The sequence below is a fragment of the Megalops cyprinoides genome, chromosome 10 (assembly GCF_013368585.1).
Source record: "Megalops cyprinoides isolate fMegCyp1 chromosome 10, fMegCyp1.pri, whole genome shotgun sequence".
Lineage (NCBI taxonomy): Eukaryota > Metazoa > Chordata > Actinopteri > Elopiformes > Megalopidae > Megalops > Megalops cyprinoides.
Genome location: NC_050592.1, coordinates 32,716,095 through 32,737,596, shown reverse-complemented (window position 1 = coordinate 32,737,596; position 21,502 = coordinate 32,716,095). Strand labels below are relative to the sequence as shown.

At 44.5% G+C, this 21,502-nt stretch overlaps 1 protein-coding gene across 31 annotated transcripts in view; it reads right to left on the bottom strand.

Moving 5' to 3' along the window:
* The window catches only part of rims2a (regulating synaptic membrane exocytosis 2a), a 187,774-nt gene that overhangs the window by 35,551 nt on the left and 130,721 nt on the right, over positions 1 to 21,502 (bottom strand). For 14 of the 31 annotated variants that reach the window (XM_036538373.1, XM_036538374.1, XM_036538376.1 and 11 more), the window contains 5 exons: positions 18,245 to 18,427; positions 15,491 to 15,600; positions 14,929 to 14,961; positions 8,421 to 8,507; positions 996 to 1,078 (listed from right to left, as the gene is read on the bottom strand). In XM_036538373.1, the coding sequence (XP_036394266.1) occupies positions 996 to 1,078; positions 8,421 to 8,507; positions 14,929 to 14,961; positions 15,491 to 15,600; positions 18,245 to 18,427 (496 nt within the window). Of the gene's footprint in view, positions 1 to 995; positions 1,079 to 4,657; positions 4,691 to 8,420; positions 8,508 to 12,335; positions 12,534 to 14,928; positions 14,962 to 15,490; positions 15,601 to 18,244; positions 18,428 to 21,502 lie in introns of those variants that run through there. The other 17 variants (XM_036538392.1, XM_036538379.1, XM_036538394.1 and 14 more) reach the window with 8 other exon arrangements.

The following is a 21,502-nucleotide window of genomic DNA, read 5'->3' as shown; positions in this document are numbered from 1 at the left end:
ATAAGGCATTGTCAAGCCCCACCACACACTGAAACCCCTTAGACCTGCAAAATGTGTTCGGGGTCATTTGCTCTGGCTGCCGTAAACAGATGTTTGTCTTCCGCAATCTGGACAGAGGTGTATGCAAGTGAAATCCTTGAGTGTGAGGGTCAGGTAATTGGTTAGATGGCCTCTCTACTTTGGCTCATCTCTGGCCCATCCCTTTATAGCCCTCAAACAAAGAACAGGGAAATGTGATATTCCATAATCCAATGACTGGACTACTTTTTGGGTTTTGCCAAGGAAATATTTCAATGGTGTACCACAGTCAGGGAAGTTAAGGGATGTTTAAAGGGCTGTTCTCTGGAAACTACCACTAATTTCACTTCAAGCAGACATTTATCATGCAGAGCCAACCAGAGACTTGTTCTTAAAGTTTCAGAAAAAAACACACAGAAACCATGCAAAACTGAACACCAGTGTAAGCCTTTGGTTTCATGTACCAAGCACAAACTAAGTCATTTTGCTTGCAGGATCAGACTTGCTTTCTGGGTTTCAGGCCAAAGCAATGTGCTCTTCACAAAAATTCCACCATTTCATTAAAATACCAGGGCATAATTCAAGAGGCATTTCTGATTTCCTTTTGTGGAAACGCATAGCCTGCTTTGACAACCTGTGGTACAACCTGTGGAACCTCCTAAGGTACAAACTATACCAAGGTTTGTGTGTTTGGCTGAAGGTGCCTCTACATCTGTCTATGTCATGTCCACATGATAATTTGCCTAAGATGTGCATTTGCATGATGCAGTCCTGCCCGACAGCAGCCCAGATCTGCACCGGCATTTCTAACTTGTCAAAAACCTCCACCTGTGTAACATCCAAGGGAGTGACTTTTTTTCAGCGTTGCAAACTGACCAAGAGAGGGGGCCTGTGGAGTCAAAGCAGATGACGGTGCAGGGGGTCAGACCTCGCCTGCCTCCCCACCATTCGCTATGATTAGAGAGGGGGGCACTTGCCTTGGCTTGGGGGTCCTGCTCCAGCTTGCCCTTGTTCATCTTCAGCTTCATCTGCCGTGCGCGCTCCTCCACGTCCATAGCACCTGTGGGCGGAGAGGGGCTGGAGGTCAGGAGAGGCTCGTGAATCACATTTCCCCAAAAAAACAAAAAAGAGATGAGATGGAGGCGCTTTGGGATGAGCCATGTGACATGGCCTGGACTGGCCCTCTGGGCCAAAACAAACCAGAGACGTTTGTGTTTGTGACTCAGATTACATCTTCTCCCTTCCCTAAAATGGCACGCAATTTTTTTCCTTTCAGTAATAGCAAATGACGATTCATCACCAAATCAAACTGATGTCAACATAGCTTTAAGCAACACTCTCCAATTATTGGGAAAGCTATGATTCACACTAACAAGGAAACACTGTAGAGCTGTCAGGGGTCAGCTGTAATAACAACACAGTCCAATTGTAATTGTACGTAGGTACAATCTGTCATATTTAAGTCCTCGAGCAGTGTGCACTTCACTATAAGAACGATGGCGAGGCCTTCTGACCTCACTGACAGTACAGCGTACCTGAGCCGCTGTCCATGGCGGCGCCAACACAGCTGCGGACACATCATATTTCTTCCCGCACTGTTGTGTTTCCTCCCTTGAGATTGCAAACCTGCATGCTTGCTTATTCAACCTTGGCGATTTTCGAGACACAAACACGGCCCCGCCTCACTTCTGTAGCGTGAGGCCACAACTGTAAATTCCTCCAGCTGACGTACCTAAAGCTATCATGTGATCCCTGAGGAAATATACGGGTGGCGTGGGCTACACATTTCTTGCTAGCATAGGTCAGAATTTATGCCGCCTAGCACTACTGTGGGGCCACATCAGCAAGTTCTGAGTTGAATTGTTGGGGTCTTGCAACGGGGGAAAAAATGAAAATCCGGGGCTTAGCGAATTTAATGTTTGAGGGATAAGAGGAAGTCTTTAGAGATCAATTGACCTCTAGCCCATTTTTAAAAAGCTTATAATTATACAAGGCCAATTTAATAAGGGGCATATGCAGCATGGTATTGAATATTGATGGAGTAGCTGTGTTTTGCTGAGAATTCACTCTGTGGAAGAGCCCAGGCACGGAATTAGAATGGATGTGTACAGTATTCAGACAAAACCTTTTCCCCTGGACAAGGCATGAAAACACTAAAAAAAAAGCTATGGAAGACACTCAGCGTCTGAAGATGAGAACAATGATTTGGTCAATATGGAAATGGGATCTTCCTGCATCTTGACCTGACGAAACAAGTTCCAGAAACAGTTGGGGCAATCGAAATAGCTCTTTGGAGGTAAAGTTCAGCAAAAACTGACAAAGATTAAATAAAGAATTATTTATTTATTCATCTGTGATGAAGTAGAACCTTTCTTTAACGGTCTTCAAAGATTTTACATCTTCTACTTGAATATGTATCCTTACAAGCTAGAAATCTTGTGCACATCTTATCCCACACCCTTTGTTCTCTAAAAACATGTGAAACAAACTTTCACCAAAATGTAATCTATATACAAAAGGGGCACCCTTCAGTGTGATTCAGACACCCTGCAGTTTCATGTCCAAGTGCATTGAGCACTTTTAGCTTTACTCTGTGTGTGCTGCAAGCATGCACACCCCCTCACAACTTCATGCAGTACCAGATCAAACGCAGCATCAAAAAACTGCTCCCAACTGTCTCCTTCCATTATACACTCCATACACCCATGCTGAATATTCTGCTTTGAGTCTGCAACATCTGCACTATTATCATCAGAAACCAGGAGTTCAAGACTCCCAAAGGTTTCATTTCTCGTTCACTTCTCATTTATTGCTTTCAGTTGCTACTTTCAAATTGATGAGATTTTGCGTGCGTAATGTATTTCTCATTCCCCAGCCCAAGATTTACATAACTGTTATTTTTCCCTTCAGTTCATGTTGGTCCATTGCTGTGTGTGCTGTGTCCCTCTGGTGGGCATGGTTCCCAGCACACAATGAGCCTGGCACACGGGGAATAACATGGGGCATCACATGAGCCAAAAGGAACGTGCCGGCTATCCGGCATACAAGCATGATCCAGAGTGGGAGGAAGGAGAGGGGGCGGGGCTTGGGCTGCCTACCTGCATCTCCATTCTCAGGAACAGGCTCCTCCCTCTCTACTTTTTATGTTTAAGATGGTGGTGGTGGAGGCGAAACATGCGTGTATGCGCGCACACACACACACACACACACACACACACACAAACAATGAGAGGAAGAAAAAGAACAAAACACAACAACAGAAGAGTGAATGAATGACTGCAGAAGAGACATGGGCAATGACACATTGTTAGGAACACATGGGGAGGGGGGTCATGGGACATGATGGATGACATCACTGCAGTCACATTTCTCTCTGTCCTGCCCACCACCGAGAGCATGTGGAAGCTTCAGAGACAATTGTGATCAGCTGTTGTCCTGTTGTGGCACGACACTGCACTAAATCAAAACTGAAAGAAGTTATTACATTTTGTCTGTGTGGGGCTAATGTAAAAACATCAGAAATAGCCCACTTTTCCATCACTTTTCCACACCTTTTTCTTGTGTGAGCGTGATTTTACAACATACTGAACAGTGCTTTGTTAAAAGAGTTTACCTGGGAGGGCATTCTGAGAGAACGAGTTTTAGCAGCTTTTCCGTTTAGATGATGGGTTTTTGAATTATTCTCTGACACTGCTAGAAGCAGCCACAGCCCCACACTCAAACACTAATTCTGAATGCTGTTGTTTTAAAAGAATAGCTGTAATCAATCCATCAATACATTTTCAACATTTAAGCTTCCAAGGTTAACAATATCAGGGAAGAAACATGGCCCAAAAAAACATTATTTGAGGAAAAAGGTTAAATGGCCAAAACTTTGGCCAAAACAGCCGAAAGCCTCTGTAGCACTGAGACATTACAGTAAGTAGTTTGCACTAAAAAAACAGACACGTTATGCCCCGGGTTCAACATTAATAATCAGAGCAGCTGACGCTGGAACATGCACAAATCAGATTTGCTCAATGCCATTTTAATTGCGTCTGCTAAATAAAAATAGCTGCACATTCAAACCAGTCTCCGCTGGATCTTTTCGTCAATACAACTTCTGTTGCAGTGAAGGACGGCTTCTTTTTAAAATGAGACATCGAGGATGAATGGGTAACGCACAGGGCAGTGACAATGAATTAGCGAAGCAATGTGCAGATGGTGAACAGCAATCCCTGTCATTACACTCCCAGACAATGCGAGACATTTTCCACTTTTTTCAGGTTTTTTTGTTATTTTCTGCCATTGAGGTTCTAGGCAAAATCTTGTAGCTGAGGTGGACGTACGAGTATGGGGAAATGCTCCTAAAATGACGCTGTCTGTGCAATGTTGCCACACGCATAAGCGAGGCGTGCGCAGATGCTGGCAGAAGGTGTGCGTGTGAAAGGAAGAGGAACCAGAGCAGCTCCAGGGAAGCCATAGGTACCGACAGGAGAGGCAGGATGGGAATGAATGAGAGAGAGAAGGAGGATGAGGAAGAGGAGGAGAAGCAGAGAGAGAAGGAGGAGGAGGAAGAAGAGGAGATAGAGAAGAAGAAGATGAAGGAGAAGAAGAAGAAGAAGAAGAAGAAGAAGAGGAAGAAGAAGAAGGGACAGACCTGAGTTCTTCCAGCGGGTTGAGTCCGTATCTTCTGGGGGTCACATCACAAAATGAACAGACACAAACAAAGGAGAGGGACGTGAGAGGAGGGCGAGAGGTGACACCAAAGTGGGGCCGGAGAAGGGGGTGGGGGGAAGGGGAAGGGGGACACAGGATGGCGCCAAACGACAGAAATTGAAACCAAAAGAGGAGACATCGCACAGGAGGACACAAATCACAATGAGACACAGACACAGTGGAACAAGAAAAAGAGATATATACAGAGAGAGAGACAGAAAGAGGGGATAACAGACTGCAGGAGAGACTTTTTGGTATTGGCAGAGGTGGTCAAAGGGAGTTACTGTGGGCTATAGAGGAAGGAGAGCTGAAACACCAAAGAGAAGTTAATGGGAGGGAACGTGAATCGGATAGCAGACCTACGGAGAAGAAGGAGGGCTCTTAATGCTACTGTGGGGGAGAAAGAGCTGTGGAGAAACAGCCTGTAAAACGAGAGGAAAAGCTTTGAGAGATGCAGTGACGAGCACTAGAGAGATATGCAGATAGACGAAGCACTGGCACAAGGGCAGCCTGAACGGAAGGAAGAGAATTTCTTGCTTCAATGCACACGGTACAGTATAGGTCCAGCACGTTATGTAAGAAATATGAGGTCAGTCCTCCGCTCCCCAGTCACTTCTAATTAAACAATTTCCTTGTTTTCATATTCACAGCAGCTTCGGAGAAAAAAAGCTGCGTTATTTTCCCCTTTCTTTCCAATGATCAACTACTCCTTCATCTCAGTGTCATTAATCATACACGGAGGTGTCTTTTGATCTTGCGTGTTGGGCCTCTTCTGGCACATGTGTGGTTTCAGAGACAAGATAATTCCAATAAGACACCATCAGTGCTGAGATCTGAGGGGGTCTTAATTAGGAGGTTGAAAGGCCCTCTTAATATAAGCAAAAGGCCACGTTACCCACCCCTGTTTTGTAGCATTGTCCTCTAAGGGCCTGTTCTAGGCCACAGATTCCTTGTGACATACTCAAAATGGCTGATTTGCCATGCTGAATAAAGCCTTGATTGGAGGCTCTTAATTCATAACGTGCTTAAAGATTCATTTGCATCTGGCTGTGCTACGGCCTCATTTACTTAAATCATTTAACTGGTGTATGAATAAAACAGAAGATGAGCCATCTGCTTCGGTCTGCTTTGATCACATTATGTTAACTTTTTTGCTCAGTTTTGACGTTGCGGTCTAAAAGATGCGGAAACATGCAACTTCTTTGCTGTGCATGCCTCTTTTGTGTAGTCTACTGCACGTCCTTTAAAAAACGCACTCATATATGAGGTGATCAAAATGCACTCCCTCCCAGCTCTTGGCTTCTCAGAACCTCCCCGAAGCGGAGTGTATTGCATTCTCATAACTGAAACAGGATATCAGGATCACAGCTACAGTAGCAGCCTTTGCAATTTTTTTATTCCTACTACGGCAGTAAAATGGGACCCTGTTCAACCATGTATGCATTTAAAGCAATGTGCCAACAATGTGCCAGCTTCTTTATTGGATGCCCCCATTGATAAAAATGGCAGCATGCCAGTTTTACAGGAAATACATTTGAACAATTGGGCCCACCAGCACACACATGTATTAGGTCTCTGCACAAAGCCCTCTGCACAAGTCAGCTATGGAAGACAGAAAGCATCCAGATCTATCCTGACTGTCTTGGTTTTTATAAATTGCACTCTATAATAATGCTGCGCTCCGGTTCAAGGCAAAGCACTCAGGCTTTGGCAATCAATGAAACCTGCTATTATATAACGAGTATCTGGGGCTCTAAGACTTGGTTTGGTGTCTGAAATTACAGCGTTCGGGAACATATTGTGTTTGCTGCTAACAATAGCTGGCGCCTTGCAGGATGTTCGATCCCCCCGGCTTGTGGCACAATCGCATCCCCTTGAACCTTGCCTCTGAGAGTATGTGGGTGCAAATGCGCGCAGCGGGCGACGCGCCATGACGTCAGACCCGCAGAATGACGTGAGCGGCACTTTTCTTTCCACTTTGGTGAAAGGTACCTCCACGGCCAGCATCCGTTCCATTTAAATACTCCCCGAGCCTCGATCAAACTGTCATGACTCCATTTATTATTTTTCGAACCCGCGTCCCCCAACGAGTAACAGAGGGCCGTGCACAGGGCCCGCCACTTCCCCGCTGAAACGCCTGCGCTGTCTGGCACGAAGAAGGCTTTGTAACTTCAGCTCCAATTTTGGCTGCCATTAAAATGTGCTGAGAAAAGTCCCTTGGAGAGAGTGTGTGATGCTAAAGCTTCATTAAAACTGAAGTCTGCCCCTGTGCGAGGGAGTGAAGCGCATTTATAATAAACAAGGTGCCGCTCCCTTTATTGAGCTGCTGTACATCAACAGTGCCAAGTAGGCTTTAAAAGGTAAACACTGGAGTGACACACCAGGCTGAAGTGATGACTCCTGGGGCAGGTGAGTGCCAAGGCCAAGTGCTCAGTAAGTGAGCGTGCCAACTTGGCTTCTGTGACCGAACTGTCGCCTGCGCACATGGCACTCACCTGCCTTGACGAGCCATCTGCAAAAACCAAAGGCATCCAGCGTACACATAAAGAGGACACATCAGTTTTGTCCATTCCATGCACCACTTGGCTCTTCCCTTGTTTTTCAAACAACACGATGGTTGTGGTTCATGGGCATCTAACACCAACTGATGCTCTAAGTGTGTCTGAGGCTTCCTCACAGCGCGAGATACATGTGTAGGTGCATGTATGGGTATGCTAGCTCTCTGGTGATGGGCCTGCATTTGAAAACAGCTACTTTAACTTCTCTGCCAGCTACACAAGCGCATAACCTTAAACTTGAAAAACAGAGTGATGTGCTTGTTACCATGGAAACACCAAAGGGGGGGTGGGGGTTCAGAAAAAAACATGCTAATTCAGCGAGGGTTCTAGGCACTCTGCAACACACATGAAGACTACTCTAGTTAAGAGAAAAGAAAAAGCTTCTATCAGATTGGGAATCTACTAGTGATGGGAAAACAACAGAAACAACTACAGATGCATTCATACACTTGAACTCTTCCCAGGCAGACAGATGTCATCCTCAGCTCCCCAAATATGTACATGTACAAAGCATATACTTCTACCACATTTCAAAATCATGGGATGGTTGTGCTTCAGTGATGCTGGAAATCTATTGCTATTTCAACCCTTTGGCCACTTATTCCTTTATGCTGAAAGACATCAAATTTGTGTCATTTTCAAATTGTCTTTTTGTACCTTATGTTGTGGGAATAGCAAGTTATATGGAAAGTATGATCCTAGAGTTTGCAATCCAACATGGAGGGAGGGGACAAGTCTACAAAAGGATCATTATGTGAATCCTAATACAAACTCTCTGCATTCGGGTATTCTGCTGCATACAGAAATATAAGGCAATGTCATACATACATACAGCAGATCTGTAAAACAAGTTCTCCCTTCTCGATTGGCCACGCAATGGACCCTTTGGTATTAACCCTTTACTGGCCACGTCAGCTGGGAAGAGTTGTTTCTATAAAGCCACCTACTGTTCTTCAGCACAGGTCTGAACCCACAATGCTACCCTGCAGGTCCCAGGGAGAAAGAGATTCTAAAGCAGAGAGAGCAGCAGACAGCAGGTCTAACTATAGCGCATGGGTCCCCTGTATGGCTGCCTGGAGCTTTCCATTCAGCCTCCTGGTGGGCCCCATGCTACACAGAGTGGCACTCTTTCAAACCTGCACAAACCTTGCTCAGAGGGGGAGGGGTCCTGTCGCGTCTTGCCGTCAGTTACTGTACCATTGACCTTTTTCTGCTGGTCCTCCCACGTCACTTCTAGTGCAAACCAGAGGGAGAGAGAGCACACACAGGTCGCATTTACTCTCAGGAGAGAAGCAGCCTCCTCTCCGGCGTCCTGTCTTCAGATGCTTCACTTATCGTTTTCGCCCCACCCGTTTACTGCTCAAAAGCTTGCAGAGGGCCCTAACGAGTCACCACACGCAAGGCTTCTCCCGGTGAGACCATGTCCTGTCAAACGCCTGTCAGTGACTTCATCTCTTCCTCACAACCAGTCTTACGTAACCTCTGTCAGCTTACATTTCACGGTGACAAAATGCCACCTGTTCTGTTGCCCAAATTCAACCTCACCATCAGCATGAATAAGAAGAATGCTTATGATTTCAGTTCTCAGGGAAGAAGAGACTGAGCTCACGTTGGCAGAATGCTCACGGGTGTCTCTTCTCTAAAGGGCAGAGGGGAATTAATCTCCAGCATTGATCATGCTGCACTGACATGGGCAGACGGTCATACCATTGAAGGCATGACTTTCTGCAGGCCTCACAATACCATGATGTTGTTCTCTTACTGTCAGGCCTTCTTATTCTGCTTGACCATTACTGAATACACATTTCCTCTGTAATACAGACTGCTCAGATTAATCTACAGTGGTGGGAGAGAACAAGATGGAAGAGGATAGATATCCAGGCCTCTTATTTAATGTAGCACAAAAAATCCCATATTTGATATAACAGATCTATCTACAAGATTACATTTACACACACACACACACACACAAAATGTCTCATGCAGGTGCATGAGAGAGGAAAAACAAAAGAAAAAGAAATGACTCTCGCACACCGCTTCTCACATGAATCACCACGTTCTTTCACTTTTCCCCAGAATGAGTGAGGTTACAGTCGTTACCAGCTGTCAGTGGGGATTCATGCTTGAAGGGATGCACAAGGATTGTTTCTTTAAGAATCCCATATCTTGATGCTTAAAGTTTGTGCTGTTGTTTTATTACAGTCAAATACATTTGATTTCATCAGTATCATCCTGCTCATCATTAATGTGAGTTTGTAATGTCACATGCTGTTGCATGAATAAATTATTTTTTATTTTTTTTTACTTTCCAAATAAAGGCAAACTGATTTAGCCCATGATTGGTTAGACTTTTGAGTCTGCAGGAAAATAAGTCAGAAAGACATTATTAAATTCTCTATGTTTTCATTTCCTGGCATTCACTGATTCCCAGACCTGTCTGTAATACTGATTATCAGCATACATCAGCAGTGGACATTAGACACAGTGGGCTTCCTTCTTTTCAGAAGCCAAGAAACAAGACACTCCTCATCCGCCTCAGCATTTCTGTGAAGTGCAGCTCTTTCCAAATATAATGGGTTTTGCTCCATCTGCTGGTGAAGAACTGCAAATGTTTTTTCTATGCTCAGCAAAAAAACTATTGCACATTGCATGCCTTCTGACCACCTGACCCATCCTTCCAAAAAAAAAAAACCCCAAAAATTTTTACCCCTTGCAAACATAATTGGGGATCAAACTTATGTTATTTGATAAATGTTATGATATTTATGGGAGTATTTGGACACAGCATACACAAACAGAGGCTGCATGAGCACTGCAACTGATTGTCATTACTTTTACATCCACCACACTAATAATTTTGCCGTACTTAAAACTAAAGCTTCAGATAATGACAGCTAATCATCTCATATTTCTGGCAAGTAGAGGAGCATGATTTAAGAAACAATTAAAGGTTACCATTTTCCTTAACATGTTGATATCTCACCGTACTGCAATTTTCTCCCAGTATAATAGACCTAAATTAAAGATAGCACTTGCTGTGTTTGGGATCATCAATGTAGAATAATCACATTGCTCATTAAATGAGGGCTGTGGGGGCTGTGACCAGAACTCAGTGCAGAGGGACCTGAGTTCAATGTGACAGGATTATGACTGAAGTTCAACGTGACAGGATTGTGACGGGGATGATGAGCAAAGTTCAGTGTGATGGGATTCTGTGAAAGATAAGCCTTGCTTTCATCCCAGGACTCCAAACTTTGACTTCTCAGATTATCTGCACAAAGCAAGAGCACTGCACCTAATAAGCCTTGTCTCCGTTTTTTTTATTACGTTGAAAAGGAAGCGACAGAGAGGGAGTGGTTCACGCAGAGGTCAGCTCTGTGTGTGGGAAAAACACATAGAGCGCGGCACTACCGGCTACTGAGACTACCACTGAAAGCAGCATGCAGGACGCCTCTACACCAACCGCACTGAAGGAACAGGTCCACTTGCCTTTTCTCCCATTAACCGGCGGGCCTTGAGGCTTCTCCTCACATTCTTAATGCCGTTCAGAGACAGACAGGGGAGAAAATGAGAGGATGGAACAGGCAGGACTGGAGGGGCAAAAGGACACACACGTGCATGCACACCCACACACAAAACACACACACATATGTATGCATGCATGTACACACACCCACACATATGCATATAGGCATATACACACATACAAACACTGACTGATGTAGGTCACACTTTAGCACAACAAAGGTATACAATATTACTGATTAAAATCAAAGGGTAGAATTTGCAGGATAGAAAAAACCTCAGAAGGAGTTTTCTGAAGCTGAAATGGGGACTCTACAACGTGAAGCAAATGCTGTTTGTCTTCTTGATGAAACCCCCAATGGGCATTTCACGATATTGTTCCAATCGCAACAGACAACAGTGTTACACAACAAATTAATCACAAACTAAAATCAAACAAACACATAAAACAAAATAAAAAGCCTCTGTGCAGTGATTTCTTTGCGCTCGGCTGAACTGCTCACAGCACACAGGAAAACAGCTGGACTGAGGGAAGTTCTGCTGACTCCCGCAGACTCAGTGCTGCGTGTGCTGCGTGGGGTAGGTGGAGCTGGCTGCCGAACCGCACCAGTCATGCGAGAGACACGCAGGAGCATGGACACAGCACACAGCCGGATGGAGGAGGAGGGACTGAGACCTGCTGGAAACTCCTGCCTCTGCCAACGGTGCCTGGATGCTGCTCAGAGTCCTTAGCAGCCATGCCAGGGCGGTGCGTGGAGGTGCGTGGGTGTGTGTGTGTGTGTGTCTGTAGTGTACCTGTGTGTGTGTATGTGTGTTTGTGTTAGTGTGAAGGTGCGTACATGCGTGTATGTGTGTGAGGATGTGCGAGTGTTTGTATTGCTCTACAAATCTGCATTAACTCTTCCTGCCTGTGTGCAAATCAAACAGGACTGCCATGGATCAGCCATGTTTAAAAGTTACCAGCAGGGGAGTTTGCACACTGCTGTGCTGCATGCGCTCATGTGTACTTTATAAAAAGTGACATCTTTTCACTTGCTCAGGGTTTCTGTCAGTTCTGACTTCTTTTGATCCCTACTGTTTCCCTGCTGCAGAAACACAGCACTGCAGTAAAAATGTATGCTTTCCTCTCTTTTTGGTCCTTTTAAATCAGTCATTCAGTGATAAACCTTCGGGAGAGACATAAACCCCAAGTGACTGTACACAGCCTTTGCTATGCACTCTTTGCAATTAACCAAACATCTGAGTGAGAAGGTATGTCTTGCAAGTCAGTTTCATATACTAAATGAAATGACTTCTGGTAGTTTCTTGTACTGACATCCTGAAAAATAACTTAAATACTTTAAAGTATTACAGTAACTGACAAAGAAGCAACCTTACATGAAATACACTGAAATCTCTGTTGAGTGTTTAATTCTTAATACTTATGCTACAAGTATTCAGTCAAGTAAGAGAGAATTCTAATGCACCCGCTACACCGCCTGACCCTGTAAATAAGTCATCAATCTCTTTTTTCTTTTATTTTGTAATTTTTGGTTGTGACTATATGCTAAATGCAACAATCCCAGAAATGTGCCAAGTTTGAAGTTCCACATTTTTGGAGTTTCCAGCAGATTGGGGGGAGGGGCAAAGGGGAGGGTCAGGTGGTTCCGCCCACCCTGAGAGACACACCTGGCTCAGCCTCAGAAGCCGGTAGGCAGGGGGGTCCAGGGGGTTCAAGCTCCACCCCTGCTTCTTCTGGGGGGCGTGGTCAGAGGTGGGAATGTAGTGGATGGTCACAAACACATTGCAGCGAAGATTGGACAGATGGCATAAGAGGAACAAACAGTCACTACAATTGCATGTGCTGCTACAGTATCATATTTCAAATAATTTTACAGTCAATGGGAAGTAAAGTGACTTAGTTTTCACCTTGCTTTCCACTAAACGGTGATGGAATGTACATACAGAGCAACAGTGACTAAAATTTTTCTTTGTGGGGGAAAACAAGCAGCTATTTCACAAGATTTTCATGTTTACCTGCCTTTTTCTGATCTTCTTTTTTTTTAAACAATCCTCACTCTTTTCACTGCAAAGCAGCAGGGTACTTGGGATTTGTAAATAACAGTGTTTCAAAGCCACAAGCCTGGGGTTGGAGATCCAGGAGAAAGCCTGTCAGTGCCCCCTGCAATCCTCTTTCTGATTAGCCTCAAAATGAGGATCACATTCAGATGGGCCAATGAGATCTCTCCATGCTCCTAGCCAACCTGGTCCAGCCAATGTCAACACATCCGGTCCAGCACAAGGGGTTGGGGCTATATAAAGCCTAGTCACATCACCCAGACTAGGCTTTAGCGTACATTCTGAACGACACTTTACCCTTAGACTACACTGTTCAAAGGGAGCTAGAGAAGCTCTACAAATCCCAGATAAAGACTTTGGCTGACACTAAGCATTGTGGGAGTGACATGATACCTCCAAGTAAACACTTTCATTTTTTGACAACCTATTGACTTGTTCCTGAATGCAAATAATCAATTTCAAGCACTAATTAGCTATACTCTAAACCCTAAATGTGAAGCAATCTCTTGTTAGACAGCGGCCCTGCCCGCCTTGTGTAGTGGGGCCGGGACACTACCAAACTGAAAGAGACGGTTTGTGTTCTTTAACTGCGTTAAACCCCCACAGGCAGTCCACAGCAATGCCTCATTCTCTACAGGGAGGTAGGGTTTGGAAGTGACAGGGAGAGCATTCATGGCCTTTGACAATGATGAAAGAGCTGGGTGAGTGCTTTGACAAGTTTTTCAGCAGACCGTGGGTCCCCCCCACCCTCACCCCCCTGCTACTGCTCCCACCAATCACTGCAGACCTACTCTGTTCTTTCACTGCCTTGGCTCCACAGAAGAAGAGCTTCACCAACGCTTTTTTACATGACAGTCTTCCTTATAAGAAGCAGGGTTTTTCTGAGGTTAAACCCATGCAAGCAGATAGGCACATAAAGGTTTGATCTTTTTTTTTCAATCTATCAACAGACCAAAAGTTTGCATACCCGCCCCCCCCCCCCCCCCCCCCCCCCCACCCCCCACATACACACAAGGTAAGTTTTAAAAAAGATCAACCTTTTTTAAAAAATGAATAAAGACTAACACGCTCTGGAGAAGTAAAATCAGTAAGCAGAAGACCCTTACTGTGGGTTCTTTCTACCACCTGGTTTCAGAACCCACTAAGGAGAAATACACCTTTTACTGTAATTCCTTATCAGACTGAACATACAGTGTGACATTTCAAAAGCGGTTATAGAGGTTAAAGGCTTTCGCTCCATAAAATGATGGATGAGATTCGCAGATGTCCTGGTCATGATAGCTACACAAACATACAATCTAAGTGACTGGCCAGACCAGAGGCAAAATGTCATACGTAATTCTGAACGCTCTGTTCAGTCTAGTACCCCTCTCTGAACAGAGCTGCTGTCTCACTGCAGTGGAAGACAGACATCATATCTGAGGACATCCGGGGGGAAAAGGATTGTCAGATTGAAAGGAGGTTGGATTGTTATTGAGGATTCATTATTCATAAATTCAATATTAGCCCCCCTCCACCTTTCTCCATATGCATTATTTACGCGTCTACCACAAGAGGTGGCAACATGCCCTCTGTGGAATATGAATACACCTAAGTCAGCTGTGGCCTTCACAAAGTGTGTGATTCCAGCTTGGCGGAGATGCGGACCGTCACTGCTGAAATCTCCACAAGTATTTCACCCAGACAGTGTTGCTAAAGGCCAGGGCAATCACTAAATTACTGTAAAATGGGCAACGATAGAAACGCGGACCACTGCTATGTTCTGAAGCTACGGGACTGGCGTGCTTGCACAAACTGCTAGAAGCAAACAAAATTAAACGATAAACAGAAGACTACGTTCGGACGGCACCGGAACACAACACCGACACGATACTGAAACCCCAACAGAGCTACAGCACACACGACCCAAACCACAAATGGTGGACAGGCCCGCAACGGGCTCGGCCTAGTTTCACGGAGCCACGGCACTGTGAAACCAGCCGACGGCCATTGCGGGCGAGTTTACTCTCGCTGGGGTGGCCCCACTCGGGACCCCCTCTGCGAAACCAAACCCGGACTGGTGGCTACAGACCTTGGTAAGGCTCTGTTCCTTCTTCTCCATCTTCTGCGGAGGAGTTGGGAAAAGGAACCGGGCAGACATGTTAAAAAATAATCGTCACATCAAACATATTTAACCGTATTTTCAATGGACTTTTTTGCCACTCCAGAAAATAAATCCCCCGAAGGCAGACCATTGAAAATAAAGAGAATATTTAAAAAACACCGTGTTGCGTGTATATTCAGATCCAGTACCTCCTATTTGTGTGCAGGCCACACAAAAACCAGTCTCTCTTACATTAACTCGCTTTCACTTACTGTTTTAAATCACTGTGGCCAGACGTGATGACACGAGAACGGTGGGAAACAGTGCATTGATTGCAATGGGAAAGAGATCCACTTTTTAAAACAACACCACAGTCAGACACACACATCTTTATATGCAGATATTTTGTTTGCCGTCTTGACCAATGGTGCATCTGTAAACCTGTATGCTCTGTGTTTTTCACCATTCAGGTCTTGTTGAGGGTGCACGTGACCCATTGCGGTCACCAGGTGGAGATCAGAATCCTCTCCGAAATGAACCAATGACTTACTTCTGTCCATTGTTCCCTTTGGGGGGAGCTGCGGTAGCTGCCGTCCTCTCCGGTTTGACATGGGGGTACTGGCGGGGCTGGTTTGGACTGATCCGCTGCGTGGGTGCGCCCTACGGGACACAAAGTAGCACATGTTGGGATGGGCCAGATGCAAAAAGGGTCAGTTCGGAGGCCCTGGGCAGGGGGCAGAGGGGGGTCTAAAATTTCCTTCTGCTTCCCTTAATTGTTCTTCACCAGTGCTTTTCTGTTAGTAGAGAAGATGGTCAGCAACCAGATGTCAAAATGTGAGACAGATACAGCAGAAACACAACTTCACTGGCACTGAGAGTCAAGTACAGGCATAACCACTCTCTCTTCATGAGGGCAAAAATGAAAGGTTGATACACGTTCCTCCAAAACGTACTGTATTAATCACATGTATGTATGCCAGTTCACATACATGAGTATCATGCTCTCATTCTCATTCTTGTGCAATATGGCTTTCTGAGTAGCAAAACTTGTAGATGGAAAAAAATGGCAGATTTGTCCATGAATGTTCCAGGAAGTAATTTAAACAGTGATTGCATGACCACAAATCTGTTGTCTGAGAACCACATCCTCCCGGAGTTCTGAACTCTGGTGTCTCTCTGCTATATTTAATATTCACTTTACCATTCACTTTGGGCTCTCTGCAGCATGATACAGACTGTGTCCCAGAATGCTATCTGATGCCTGTTTCCATGGAAACCAGAGTTGATGGTGCTCTGAGTCCCTGCTCTACAGATGTTCAAATAAGCACTTGAGGACAAGGCTAAAAGCATTTGACAAAACTGCATCCACAATAGAAGATTACTGTCAGTCTAAACACAGATTTTTTTTTCAAATTGTGTCAAAATGGTCTTTACACAAGTGCAGGGAATGACACAGATGTCTCCTTAGAATAGAAATACCTATACAAGTGTACCAAAATCAATGTTTTCAGTTTTAGTCAACAATTACAAAGAAAACACTGCAAATAGCAATCACTATCAGCTAAAATACAAGATTTGGGAAAACATTCTCATCAGCACTTGACAAAACACTAAAAATTACTTAGTCATGCAAGCACTGTCTATTTAGCTGACTAACCTAAACACGGTGCACATATTACATCCCATATTTCCTCTATAAATGTGCAGCATCCATCTGTGTCTACACATTCAAAATAAATAAATAAAATGTAATTTTACATTAATAATATAGTTTTGATGAATGATGATTACGTTGTTGTAATGCTTGAAGTGTTAAAGCTGATTTGCTAAGTGGCAAATGTAATAGGCAAAATGGTAAGCCCCTCAAACATTTCTTTCAAAAAATATTGCCTGAAATGTAATGCTTTCTGTTAATAAAGTGAGATGTGAGATGCTGAAAAATGTGTGTATACAGTAAATATATATATATATATATATATATATACACAATATAGTTGTAATGGAATCATACAAAACTGCAAAAGTGATAAAAGTTTGATAATGCAGCATGTATCCACAGGTAGTGTACACAATTGCAAATACTTAAGCATGTATGTGCAAGTCTCACACATACAGTACAGCAGTGGAATGAAGGAGTCTCTGTCCTCTTGGGAGTGCTCATGTCTCCCTCAGGGAGTGCTCATGACTCCCAGTAAAAATAGGTGTTCTGTGTAACTCAAAGCAGTGGTGAACAGCATAGCCTTGCCTTCAACAGTCTCCAGTTTCATTTTGCCTGGTAAATCCTGACTGACTCAGGACCACCTCTAATACTGATCACCTCTAACACTGACCAAAAAGCAAGGACATCTTGATAATAACCAATGCATCGTATTTTCAGCTTTAATCTTGAGTTCATCACATCGTGTTTTGCGTGTCTTTCAGGGAAAAAATGCAAATAAATTCCACATTTGAAGTCCAGACACTGTAAATAACAAGGCTAACAAATGTGTCAGCAAAATTCATTCAGTAAATATGTAGTGTTTGTGTATGTCAGTGTATGTATGAGCATATTACCACAACCACTGTGTATGAGCTAGACCATAACCTTCACTGCGCCTTCATAGTGACAGAGTTGATTCAGATTCACACAGTAAGGAGGTAGACTGTTTGGTAGACTGCTTCTTGGGCCCCTTCAGCCTCTAGGTAAACACTTTTCTACCAGTGGAGGATGAGGAGGAGCTGCAGTGGGAGAGCAGTGAATGAGCGAAACAATGGTCACGCATTTGGCACATGATCTGGTCAAACATCAAACACCTCATCACACCAGCAGTGAAAGGCGTTATGAGGGCCCGCGGCTGGAGCGGCGCCGGGCGTGAGAAGCGCTGGTGGTCGACTCGCCGGGGCTGCGAGGAGAGAGTGACAGCAGCCATGAGTGCGCGGATGCAGGGGGCGACACTACACGGCCTAGCGCCTGATGGCCCACCAGAAAAGAAGGAAATCAACATGGGAAAAAAGATGCCATTAAACACCGAGTAATGTTAGTAAAGAAAGTACGATGGCAGCCCCACACCATTATATTCGCTTGGAATATAAGTAGTGTGTCTATAATAACAAAAAAGAGGAAGAGTTAGTATCTAACACCTCTACATGTCTAGTCTAAGATGGAGAAAAATGCAGCACGGTCACCTCTGGAGAAAATAAAATGGTGAGTTTGGCAGGGAGTGGGAGTAAGCAGTGCAAGGGGGGAGGAGCAGGAGGAGCGGCGGAAGGGGTGGGGTGGGGGGGGTTTGAATTCGTCGGGCTGCTTGCGATTCATCCAGGTCACCTCGTTAAGGCGGGTGAGGGAGGGGCGGATCTTCCGGCCGGTAGGGACGGCATGGACCTCATGAGGTTGGAGTCCGGGCGCTCCGTGGACCGGGAGCGGGAGGTGCTGGGGCGCTCCAGAGCGGGGCGCTGGTCCGCGGACCGGGACCTGTGATACTCACGCCTGTCCAGGGCTCCGTAATGCCTGCAACGTTAGTCAGAGAACCCGCTCAGTGTGTGCAACCCCCAACACCTGTGTGGGGCAGAGCATGTGACAAAAGCAGGCGGGGCTGGCCTCTGGAGCAGGGAGGAGGAATTCTGGGATAGGTGCCAGCCAGGTGAAGAAGAGGTGGGTGCATCTTTCCCTTCGAAGGAGAAATGACTTGCGTGATACAACCTGTGACCTGTGGCATCCAGACTCTGTGAGAGTGTGCAGTGTGTCGCTATGGAAGCTGTGGACAGTGTGTTTAAACTGTTTAGGCCTGCTGTAAAGTACACTCCATGAGACACCACAAAATGACCACTGTCATTCAGCTCAGCTATCGCAGTGTGGAAGGAGGCGGCAGCTTCAACTGAGAATCCCCACTCAAAATGCAGTGTTTGGAATTGTTGATCAATAAAAGAGAAATGAAAAGAGAAAGGTTAATAGTTTGGCACATTCAGTAGCACTCACTGCAGATGAGACGCCTAAGAGAACACAGGTATTCATCATGGTCATCTGTGAGCTGTGAAGATAAAAGTTTACTGGTGAGAATCCATGAGGAGGTATGGCGAGATTTAGCAAGAGAGGACAAAAAACATTCTTTCATATAACCGAGAAATTGAATTAAAAAATCAGCTACTGAGAGATTTTTCTATTGAGGGCTTATATGCAATTGGTCTGTAATTACATGAGAGATGACTACTGTGTTATTGAATAGGAGAATGTATGCATTTGGGAAAATGTGTTTCAACTTTGCACATACCCAGTATATACATTTCACTGGCAAAGACATGTACGTAGCTGTGTATGAAATGCAATGTCATTAATGCTGTAATAATATGTCGGATGTAGATATCCAGAAACGTACATACTATTAATACCTGTAGTCCATCCGTCTACAGGCAGTATATTAAATCTGTCAGGACACACATGTACATTCAGTTCATCTCACCTAAGTAGCAACATGGCAAATGCAAATGCTCATCAGTAGTTTCCAACGTGTTTTACATTCATTCACATGTAGGATGTATCATGTCCAGCATTTTCAGGGTTTTTGGTGATAAAGTGGTAAACCCTGGAAGCCTTCGACACCAACACCCAGGGGAGAAAAGCTTGACTGATAAATAATTGTGCCTACATCATATATTTCAATGACAGCAATTATACTGGGTTGTTGTTTTGTAAACCCATGTTCATGGAATGCACATTGAATCTGAGCTTCCTCTTCAGAAAAACCTCACATTTCACTCCAGGTTTCTGGGAGTCTCTCTTGTGCATATGGCATAAAGATGCCATTTGTAGGATCACCACACAAAGCATGAAAGAATTTTTTTGCTGCATCATAAATGGTGAACTCCCATTGGCTGAAAAGTCATCCAGCAAAGGCTCGTTCTCTTTCTCAGGACCAGTGGCCAAGCACCAGTAGTGAGTGACAGTGACAAAGTGACAGTAGAGAGACAGTTCTTCTTAGGAGCTGAAACATCCATGGTGGGGGCAGGAATGGAGGTGTACTATTGCCTTGCCTGTCTCATATCTAAATGAAAATATCCAAGCCCTACTGAAAATGTAGGCACTGACTGGCTATTCATCTATGATTAACTTTTAGAACTGTGGTAATTTTTCAGGTATGGTATATAGACACAGCACACTATTTTACTGATGATGGCAGAACGCTGAAATATTTTAATCTTTTTGCATCAGCAAGCACCATACTACTAAACTAAGGAAAGAACTACTATTCTACCCCATGAGAAGTAGTGGTTCTACATGCTAGCCTAGCACACCAAACCCAGTGGCCACACCCTGCCACTCACAACCACCATTACCTTATGCTCTCCTCCAAAGCATGGGGCTCAGGCTGGTAGGGAAATGTGGGCACGTTGTCCTCTCTTAGCGTGAAAGCGAGAGAGAGGGCGAGTGAGTACCGTCAGGGGGCCGCGTCAAGCACTGGCACCCTCACACCCCCCCACCACCCTACTCCTTGCCCGACCGTAAAAACCCTCTGCTTCCAAAGACACCGTGCACAGAGCATCTCATTAATCACTGCCTCCTGAGAAAATGGCAGCAATAACTTTCCATTATGCAGCTGGAGGAAAACCTCACGCGTCCCTCCAGATCAGCCGAACCTGACCTCCCCTCCTGGAGGAGGCAGAGATTTCCCTTTAGTGTTTCTCACTCGTATCACACCATTTTATTCTCTTTTATTCTCTTTCCTGTTTTACAGTGAGTCTGTGCACCGTGTCTCTGTGTCTGAAACAATTTATTGCTAAAGCGACACAGCAAACATTTACCTGGCTGATCTATATATCTACCTAATAATCTGATCAATATATCTTTTCATAAAGGTATACTGGGAGATCCTTCCATAACCTACAAGGTATTACCTAATTAATATTAGCCATATAAGCTTATTTTAGCCTATTAGCCAAGCATTAGCATATTAGCCTATCGAATGCTTACTGAATGCATATTAGCCTAGTGGGGGCTACAGCTGAAGGAGGGAGAGTAATATTTAAAACAATTCTTAAAGACTTTGTGTGGTAGTTGTGAGTCTAATATAACAATACTGATTCTCTGCTATAAGACCACACGGTTGCCCAAGACCAGAACAGCGTGAACTTCTTGCACTCTCCGTCCGTGTCTTTCAGTTGCTGTGTTAGGAATTACATAAGTAGGCAGGAAAGCATGGACCAGTTCTAGGAGGAAATGAATTGGGGCTTCTATACAGCTATATTGTAATATGCCAGGTTTTTCTGCAGCTAACATCCAGCAGAGACATGTTTGGGGGTACAGTGGATATAATGTCTAGCATTATACAGACACTAACACAGCTACTTCTTATTAAAAAATACCTTTCTGTGTCTGTGCACGGCTCGATTTCTATCCTCGGGCAGGGTCTGCTAAATAAGTCAACACCAGCGTTTAGTCAGGCATTTAAACGTCTGTTCTCTGAAAAAGACTCAGCAGTTTACCTTACAACCATCACTACTACAACATTTATATCCAACTGCAGACCAACGTTCAATTTATGTTTCTCTGAAAAGGCCAAAAAAGAATTTCAAAACCAACCATAGGAAA